Source organism: Motacilla alba, chromosome Z (genome assembly GCF_015832195.1).
Source record: "Motacilla alba alba isolate MOTALB_02 chromosome Z, Motacilla_alba_V1.0_pri, whole genome shotgun sequence".
Classification (NCBI taxonomy): Eukaryota; Metazoa; Chordata; class Aves; order Passeriformes; family Motacillidae; genus Motacilla; species Motacilla alba.
In genome coordinates, this window is record NC_052046.1 from 17,030,485 (window position 1) to 17,040,625 (window position 10,141).

The 10,141-nt window shown below is 38.2% G+C and overlaps 1 protein-coding gene across 1 annotated transcript; it reads left to right on the forward strand.

The window, feature by feature from the left end:
- The first annotated feature begins 1,933 nt into the window (after positions 1 to 1,933).
- Positions 1,934 to 9,182, forward strand: GPX8 (glutathione peroxidase 8 (putative)). Its single transcript, XM_038125337.1, has 3 exons — positions 1,934 to 2,214; positions 2,869 to 3,130; positions 5,039 to 9,182. The coding sequence occupies exons 1-3, from the start codon at positions 2,008 to 2,010 to the stop codon at positions 5,200 to 5,202; spliced, it is 633 nt and encodes a 210-aa protein (XP_037981265.1). The 5' UTR covers positions 1,934 to 2,007; the 3' UTR covers positions 5,203 to 9,182.
- Positions 9,183 to 10,141: the final 959 nt, after the last annotated feature.

A 10,141-nucleotide genomic window follows, 5' to 3' on the forward strand; every position in this document is an offset into this window, starting at 1 on the left:
AGAAAGCCTGTGGCAGGGAAGAAAAGAAAAAACGCAATTAAAAAAATAAAAAATAAATTTAAAAAAAAACCCACCTCCATTTGTGTCACTCATGCACTGAAGCTACATCGCTGGCTTTTGACGACCCAAGGCACCTTCAGCCACATAGCAACGTAGGTTTAGGGGTCTGGTGGCTCCTGAGAGAGTTTCTGGTTGTCTGCCTGGAACCGCTGTGATCTCCACCCGTGAAAAAGGACTTAGATCTCTTCTGGTTTCTGAACCTTCTCACCACAACTGCAGCTTACTCATGTCATTATTTTTAATGTTATCTTGTACTTTTTAATATATTAAGGGATACAAAATAAAGATTAAATTGGTCTTTTTATTTGCATTTGTTCAAAATCATTTATAGAGCAATTTGTGTCAGAAAACCATAAAACCTGAAAAACTATCACAACTTAAAATGTAAGAACTCAGACAATATTAAACAACGTATTTTGGTTTTCAGACAGATTTTGAGCAAGGTTTTACTTGCGAGTAACAAAAGGAGACAGAGTTAATATAATGGGCTTCTGGGTAATTATTAGATACACCAGTGTTATAATATGTTAAGTTTTGTCTGTTTGTTTTATTTTGTTCTGAAATAATATAAGATGCAAATTGCAAACACTTCAGATGAAGCTTAGAGATGAGGATGTTACATGGATTTTCTGTAACCAAACACATTTGTTCTTGCCTTTAAGGTCAGCATTACTCACCTGTGCTTGCTTGTAGAGTACAGCTTTGTTCATTTCAGCACAGAAGTCTGTGTGTTTTCTTCCCACCATGCTCACAGGCCTCACTGCCAGGCAGAGACATGTCCTCATAGACAAATACTGAAATTTCATAGTGTTTCTGAAGTATCTCTCTGTTTTATAGAACAGTGTGAAGCTGTCCCTATAGTCTTGTTAAACAAAAATGAATGTGGATTTTAGGTGTTTAGAGATTATAGAAAGAGTTGAACATACCACTATGATATTCTACAAATCAATGCTGTGGGTAGTAATAATGAAGTCATCAAAAAGGAAGAAACAACCAGATTCCAGGTTTTACATTCAGAAAAGCCCCTTCTATTCCATCCTTTAAAATGAATCATCTAAGTGCAGCAAAAAATCAGTGTGACAAAGAAAACCAGCTGAGACAGAAATGACTTTTCAATGGTGGTTTGCACTGGGAGGGAAAGGGAGTAAGCAGACTCACGAGCAGCAAAACACCACTGGAGCTTGGCTTAGACCTTCAGCTAACTCTTCTCTCATGCGGACCTTCAATCTTACCATCTCAGTACAGCACGTTGCCAGGTAGCCAGTAGCAATTAAGAAAGCAACCCATTTTCCATTATCATACCCACTCTCACTGCAAAAAGAATCCACATTATATTATCTTCCTTTATGACAGCCTATTACCAAGGAGTTTTTCTCTGCTCCATGTGCTGAAAAGAGTTTTGCACAGCTGTCTGTGATCTCACAGCAGCTGATGAGATGCAGTGCTGAGTTTGTAAACAGAGTGGTTTCAGCCATCCTGCCTTTTTTCTACCTGAACAGCTGTCCCCCCAAATGCTTCTCCAAGTCTGCCTGATAACACAGCTGCCTCCTGCAGAGCAACTCCACCAGATACATCTGGGGGCCCAGGGGATGTGCTGGAGCTGCACTACAAACTCAGTCTTGTCCCCAGCAGCTCTCAAGTCAGTGCAGACACACACTGGAGTATCCCACGCAGGTCAGTTACACAGAGCAAACAGGCTCCTTAGGTGATAGTTACACCCTTTTCATTCATTTCTCCTCCCCGCTTCCATCCCTCTTCCCCCCGAAAAGATCCTCATACTTTACATAAGGGGCTCAGAAGCCCAGCAGGCACTGCGATATGTAGCAGCTCTTTTGCAACAGGGACAAAAATGAGCAGCTTGTTCTTTCCGGTCTGAGCTGAGTCTCATGTTTCAGCTCCTCCTTCACATTCCAGGCCTGCCCAGGCTCCTCTCCGAAGATTTCAAAAATGGAGCCTCTCACAACTAGTTATCCTCTGAAATACTCAGTGCACAAAGCCAGGATCTTTGTTGTCTTCCTGTCAATGGTTTTGTGCACCACCATTCTCTGCCTGCTGCAATTCAGGTTTTTTAAATCTAAAATCAAAGATTTTTATTCTTTTGAAGTCAAGGATTCACGAGGAAGGATTATTTCCTTGGAGAAGTACAGAGGAAAAGTAAGTTATTATTTCACTTTTTCTGTCTTGAATACATACTGACAAAAAATGTGTACGTTTCTAGGCAAATAAAAGGCTTGATTATGGGAGTTTTTTGGCACAGATTTGTGCTAAATTCCTGTTCTTCATACAGAAAATAGGAAAAAATTTATTTTATCTAGGCCTGCTCCAGGAATCAAGTATTAGATCTAGCAAATCAAGAAAAGAATTGTATTATTTAGCACAGGTCAAAACAGCCTAACAGGAAAATTGGTGGATTTTAATCTTAGTTAAGAATGTTGGTTTTGGATTTTGGAAGTTTATCTCGTAAATACTATTTTAGTGCATGTCCTAAATATCTGCTTTTTTAAATGCTTATATATAAACAAAGCTGTAAGATTAAGTTTATGAGTTCACTGTATTTTTACAACAGATTGTCTGAATGTAAATATCGTCAGCTGCTTTCATCTTTATCTGTTTAATGAAATAATGATCAGACACATTGTCTTTAGCCTTCTGACAGGAACCATCATGATAATGAAAAATGTCGTTTTAAGATTTAACTGAGATCTCTACAAAATGTTTAGGCTTTTTCCTTACTAGACTAAATAATAGCTAATAACTAAATAGCTAATAACTAATAACTAAAGTTATTCTAACTTTATTTTTCTGAAGGCAACTTTGGTTGTAAACGTGGCCAGTTACTGCCAATACACAGACAAAAATTACATCGCACTGCAAGAGCTGCACAGAGAGTTTGGTCCCTCCCACTTCACTGTGCTGGCGTTTCCCTGCAACCAATTTGGAGAATCAGAGCCTAGTTCAAGCCAGGAAATAGAATCTTTTGCCAAAGGAAACTATGGAGTAACATTCCCTGTTTTCCACAAAATCAAGATCCTAGGATCAGAAGCAGATCCAGCCTTTAAATTTCTAATAGGTAACTGTTTTCTTTTATTTATCAAGCTGCCTGTAACCATGGTACTCTCATTGAATCCAGGCTGCATGTTTTTGTCAGGAAACATTGAAGTCTTCATAAACTATGGAGAGAAACAGGCACTTAGCATACAATTACTCTCATTTCAATTTGGATATCAAAAATATGGGCTAAAGAACTGCATCCTGAAAACAATCAATTTCTCCTCACTGCTTGTAAAAACAGTCTGCTTTGACCAGCCCAGCTAGAAACATCCATTTTGCTAGAAGTGTTAGCACTAAGAACTCCCACCTACAAAATCCCATTCCAAAGTACGTTATTTTTATTTTTAAAAATACTTTTCTTATGGACAAAAATGGGGGTCATAAAATTACCAGAAGATTTTATATAAACACATGCAGATGAGATTTTTAGGTGGGTCCTATGTCCACCTTTATGTAAACTGTATAGTAAAGCAGGTTTACATATACTAGTCATATATAGACACTGATTTGTATTTGTTATGTGACCTTCAGGACCTAGCCTGCAAAATCCTGCATGAATACAATCATTTACAGATTTAGAACCTCCTATTCTCACAAGCAAAATGACATTCTCTTTCTCTTCAGCTGACCAAAGTTTCATAGACTCAATGTCAACTTGAAAAGCCTCCCTGAATTTTCCTGAGCTTTGACCAGGTTTTGAACCATATTGATATATGAAAGAAAAGATAGCTTAAACATAACCCCTTTCTAACACACCATTTTACCCAGAAAATAAAGTAGCAAAGAGCCCAAACCTGTATTCCATCTCCTTGCCTTCTAAGTCTATTTCACACTCTCATAGTGCTTCTTGTCACAGAACTATTTCAATATCTAAATGAAATCTTTCCCAGAACTCTTAAATGCTATATCCCTCAAGATACTTCCTATGTACTTGAAAATTGGTTTTATTGAGTAATCATTTAAGTGGCCACCATTGTCATTGTAACTGTGTTTGTTCCTACCTCCTTTGTTAACTTTGTTGCCCTGAGTTGCCAGATGTTCAGTGGAATTATTAAAGGTTTTCTCTCAGTTCTTTATAGAAAAGGCTAGAGCACAAACGTACTCACTCCGTGTGATGAATCCAGATTCTAAATATCAGTGCCATCAGTACTAAACATTGATACCTATAAAGAAAAATGTTCTACTCAAATTTTCTTATTTGACATGCTGTTCACCTACAAGAAGGAGAAAGATCCTTTGGTATTTAAATATTCTGAAATAAAGCTGTTCTCTTCCTGCATTCCTGTGTTTCACATTAAATTCCTGTGCATTTGCAATTAAAGTACCTGTTTTATTCATGTTGCTGTTTTGACAATCAGAAGGCTGAACATCATGCTATACCACCCTTTTGTGCCTGTGACTACAAGCAACAGGATGGCAACAGCACTGTCCAATAATCTAGTGCAAAATTATTCCACTTGCAGCACAAGTGTGGTGCCAAATTTCAATCCATTGCTTTAAAAAATCCATTTAGGGTTCAGCACCACTCCCAACCAAACACTTGTCCTCCAGTCAAAATCTACTGGAGCCTTTTTTGGAAAGAAGCCTAATTAAGCCATCACCAGTCCAACTTCATGCTCCCATCTCACTTCCCAAAACTGACATAAAACTAGGGATTCCCTGAATAAATATGTAGCCCTTGTAGCCTCTTCCCTAGGAAGTATAGAATAGTAAAAGTAAGAACTCTTAAACAGTTTCTCAGGAAGGGGGGGAGCATCACTTACTTCCAGCTTTTCAGATCATTAGCAGCAATCAGTAAATCCATGTCCAGACTACTTGCAAAGAGTATGGTGGGATTACTTCAGCATAAATGGTCAAAGAACCAGTGTGGGGCCTGGAGACAATTCAAGGCGAAAGTCACTAAAATTATCTGATCTCGTCCTTACAGATTCTTCAAAGAAAGAGCCTCGATGGAATTTCTGGAAGTACCTTGTTAGCCCTGAGGGTAAAGTTGTGAAATTCTGGAGACCTGAAGAGCCAATAGAAAGTATCAAACCAGAGGTAACTTCATTAATCAGGCAGATTATCATGAAGAAAAGAGAAGACCTCTGAAAGAGCCATTCAAACCATGGGTATACAGGCTTCCTACATTCTTGGGAAATGTTGCTAGAAGCTATACCATCAGATAATTTTGCCACTCTTTACCTTTGGTGTTTGCAATTTGTCTACTAGTTCTGTATTGGCTCCTGCAGTGGCCTCAAGAAACTGGCACAGTGAAGCACTCAGTACTTTGCAGGGAGGGACCATACAATTGCATAAAGGGTTTATGATTTCTTTTTCTCAATTGCAGACAATAGCTAATCAAAATTGTCACCAGCAGGTAAATAGTTAGAAAGAAGATTTATTAATAAATTACTCACATTTACACAGTTTTTTCCCCCATTATACCAATACACAGAGATTTTACACTCCATTAACGCATAATTGCCCTGTCATGAAAGACATGGGACCCAGAGACATCCATAGCAGGGTTTCACATAAGTAACTGAAGATACCAGCTTTGCAATATCTTCTCAAGGAAGACTACTGAATTGTGAAGCTGCCTGTTGAAAAAAAAAAATATTAAAGAAGCAAAAAATTTGAAATAAAGTTTGCTTGCTGCTTCATATTTTGCATATTTTACATTTCAGTTTTCCAACACCTTTAAAGTCTTCAACCTTCTCCATACATTTGTGCTGCCTCAGATGTAAGGTCCTCTCCTCCTGGATTATTTCTCTTCTGATCTGGGTGAAGGCAGGGCCTGTGTAAATATTCATGGTTGTTTACAGAAACATTCAAGGGGCAACAAAAATCAAGAGCCTGGTGCTCTTACACACATCTTTCTGAGACTATCCAAACAATGTTCCCCAGCCCCCCATCTACCTCTCATCTCTAGAATAAAATGGCAATCTTCAAGTAGAGGTAGAAAGGGATGCAGGCTCATGGCTGAAACCCCACTCTTCTCACCTTGCAAGCTCCTCAGTCCTCCATGTAACTGCTAACCCATTTCCAGTTCTGTTCCACTCTTCCATTTCATACTGCCAAGAGTTTTGATTTATCTCTTTGAATGAAGGGAGATAGAAAACTTGAGTTAGAAGCCTCACTCCAGCTGTCCATGCCTTGAAGAAAGGCTGAGATGATGGAAATGAGAAAAACTTGTGTCCCGGTAGAATAGTGACATTTTCTGTATTAAAAGGATGGGTAGAATTAGTGCTTATCTCTTGTAAGACTAACACTGGTTGAATATACCTAAAGTGCTTCAAAACTTTTTTCCAGTAAAGACAGCCACTCATCTGTAAAAAAAAGATGAGAAATTCAAGAGCAATTTTTTAAAAATTCACTAATTGAATTAATTGAGAATTTCACCAAAAATCAATGAAGACTAAGTAATGATACTGGTGTGGAAGATCTCAATAATAATAAACACCTTTTTAGAAAGAAACTCAAACTTCGTGAGTGACAATTTTATCCACCCAAAACTTCAGAATCCAATTAAGGATTATGTAGAAGTCTCATTAGACCATACAAGTCTGCTGGTGGTGTTTTAGACTAGCCTCTGCACTGTTTGCCATTGTCCTGCAAGATTCCACATCAAATCCGTCAAGACAGAGCCTATTTTTATGCTGAGGTCCTGCATTTTACTCCTGTCCCCTCCTGCATGTACAGTGTGAGAACACATACTGGGACATGTCAGGTGATTTTTGTCACACATCTCTGCTGCTTTGATGGTGCAGGAAGGGAACTGAGACATAGACCCTCTCCCCTCACTGGGAGCAGTCAATGGTCCATGGAACTAAGTGTCAGGACATAGTGTTTTGCCCATAGAAGGTGGCTATCTTAACTTGAAAATGTACAAGTCTAAAACATGCATGTCTGTTCATGTGAAGTACCAAAGCTCCCTGGTTTTTGTATCACTGAATAAAAAAGGGTAGGGATAAAGAAATGTTGGGTGCTGTTAGTGGAAGACATGAAAAAAATGCCTGTTTTAGTCCTGGTACTGTCTGAGAGTTATTCAGCATATGGGAAATTTCACCTGGGTCCTTAAAATACTCAAGATAAACAGTGAGGCATGATTTTCTTGTTTGAAAGGGAAAGGGAGGGAAGGAATTGTGTGCACCTTGTTTGTGACTCACTCACTCATATTGTTTTCCAGAGGACACAGTGTAATCTTGAATATCTCAATGCCAGCATTAAGATCAAGTGTCTTTCCTGGTATTCAGAAATAGCATGTGATATTAGCAAACAAGTGGACAGAATTACTTAACTCATGGCTTCCTGAATCATATTTGCTTCAGAGTCCTAGAGAAAGACTTTGTCTGGGAAAACAGCAATGGAACTTCTCATTCCGGTATTTAGTCACAATGCAGTACAACCATATTCTGAAGAAATTTAAGTATAGGAACTGTTCAGTCCTGATTCTACACAGTTTAAGTTTTTCAAAATTTACTGTTAATTAGCGTTCCTCAACAAATTAACATTCTTCCTTAACAAAAACTCTATGTGTTTGTATTACTTATACATCATGAGACATGCCAGCTCTTGCAATATAATTTTTAGGGCAGATCATTGATAAACTAATCACTCATTTCTTAAAAGTATGTACCAGTTATCTGGTAAAAATGAAGCATCTAATGGCCAAATCTACACAAACTTGGAGAAGCAGAGAAATAAAATGAAAGTCAGAATATGTTATTCAAACAAAAATTTATCTATTGTCAAAAGCCAAGGAAGTAGTGTGAATGCATGTCTATATAAATATCCACTTAGAGTTAGTTTAAAATATAGCATATAAAAATATAAACTCCAACATCTTAAACAGATTTTTTAATCCTATTTCTTGGATTCTTGAATAATCCCCCCACTTTGGGATTAAACTTCCCTCCTATGATGCTTAACAAAGGTCAGTCCATGAGTATTAAAGTAATTTTATTTCCATTTGAGCATAACCTATTGCATCTTTCATCCTAATCCTTCATTCCTATCTTAAGATTCCTTCACTCCCTAGGTCTGACTTATCCTTATTTTCTCAAACAAATACCATTGAACTATGAGCTTCTCTTTCCAAAAAGTTGCCTGGGAGTGAAAATATTCTAAATCCATTTCAGTCACCAGTAGTATATGGTCCTGTAAATTCAAGTAAAATACTTGTTTGCTGAGCCAACACATCAATGTTCCTTCAATACTTAGTGGTGTAAGAGAAACATATTCACATAGGGTTCAAACTTGAAAGTGTTACTTAATATTTACATAATTCGGTAGATTGTTTATAAACTAGTTGGGGTAGCTGTATAACTGTGTGAAATACAACTATGTTCCCTTCTATACTCACAGTTACACCTTATTTTACACCCAGCATTCACTCAGTCTGCATAACTGAGCACATCTCCCTTTGGTCAGAGGAACCAGGCAGGCACTGGACCACCTAGGAACCAATGAGATATTTAAACAGCAGTGTTTATGCTCTTGTCTGGACTGTGATGTGCTAATCTGACAGTGTAGTCAGTTGCTGGTGTGCGAGGAACAGCTAACTAACAATACACTGCCTAATCACCACTCACAACAGTGGGATGGCTGTGACTCTGCACACCTTCACCAGCACTGCTGTTCTTTCTCTTCACAGTCCAAGGCACGTACAGCAGCACCTAGATAAAACAAGCAACAACAAAGAGTGTCTTCGGCACTCTGTAGATGCCTACCAAGATGAGGATAAAATTAACACTGTTGGCTGTGGCAGCATGTGTGGAGAAGCTCACAGTGTAACATGAATCAAGAAGATCAGTGTGCTTCCAGCCTTTATCCTTCCACGTATAGTGCTATGTCCTGTTCACACTGTGTGGTTGGTGAGATTATCTGCAGTTGTTTTAATGCATTGATGCCAACAAATTAAGTTATCTGGAGAAGAAATGAGAGAGGAAAAATTCTAAGACTGACTTTTTGAATCACATACACTGGAAAGGTAATTGTTTTTCTGGTATAGTATTTAGGAAGTTAGTGAAAGTGACTTTAAGCCATTGAGGACTCTAATTACTCAATTAAAAACAAAGAAACAAACAAAAAACACCCCTCAAAAACTATCAAGCTGCATTTGTCAAATATTACTATCAAAAAATTAAAATCTAACAAAAAATCCATGTGAAGTTTTTAAGCGTGCTGCTTTTGCTTTAAATAAGCTCCCAAGAGCTTAAACATTTTTTAAATATTTAAATTATTTACCTGGTTCAGGTATTTAAAAACTTCCTGTTACCTTTGTATCTAAAAGTAGATGAACACCAGTGTCTAAATAAAAAAAAAAAATTCTCACTGTTGTTAGAGTAATGGAAATATACAAGATACCACTTTTATTTGCCTGACAGTCAGAGAAAGCAATAATCAGGAGAAAAAAAGAGTTCTTATACGAAAGTAATAGCTCTCTGTTTTGATGACCAAGGTATGTGGGAAGAGAGAGCAGCTGCATGTTAGCTGCTGTCAGAACTTCAAGCAGCCAACATACACTGCCGTTCCATCACACACAGTTGTACCACCTGCGTGAATTCCTGCACAAATCCCTGCACCTTCCAAAGGAATAGCCTTGAAACAGCAGCGAGCCAGCCCTGCAGCTGGTGACAGTGTAGCAGTGACTGCTGCCCTAGGTACAGCAGTCAACTAGCAATACACTGCCTACCAGACACAGAGTTCTTACGAGGGAGATGCCTCCTGAAATAATATGCCTGGAAACATTCCTTATTTTTGACCTAAACCAGCATTATTCACCTGTTTTAAGGTTCATGTTTTGTACGTGCATATATACAGTATATAGTGTCAAGAGATAAATGTCACAGGTCTGCATCTGACTCAGGAAGACCAGAGCAAGAGCCATAGCATAAACCCTGCGTGGAGTTCCCAGGCAGTCCAAAAGGAACTGGATAGTGTTGCAAACAGTTTCTTGTCTTAGTTGTAGGAATACAGAGTAGTATGTTGCCTCCACTGGTTAAATTGTATCATATACACCTACTCCAGTCCTTTTCTCTGCGGA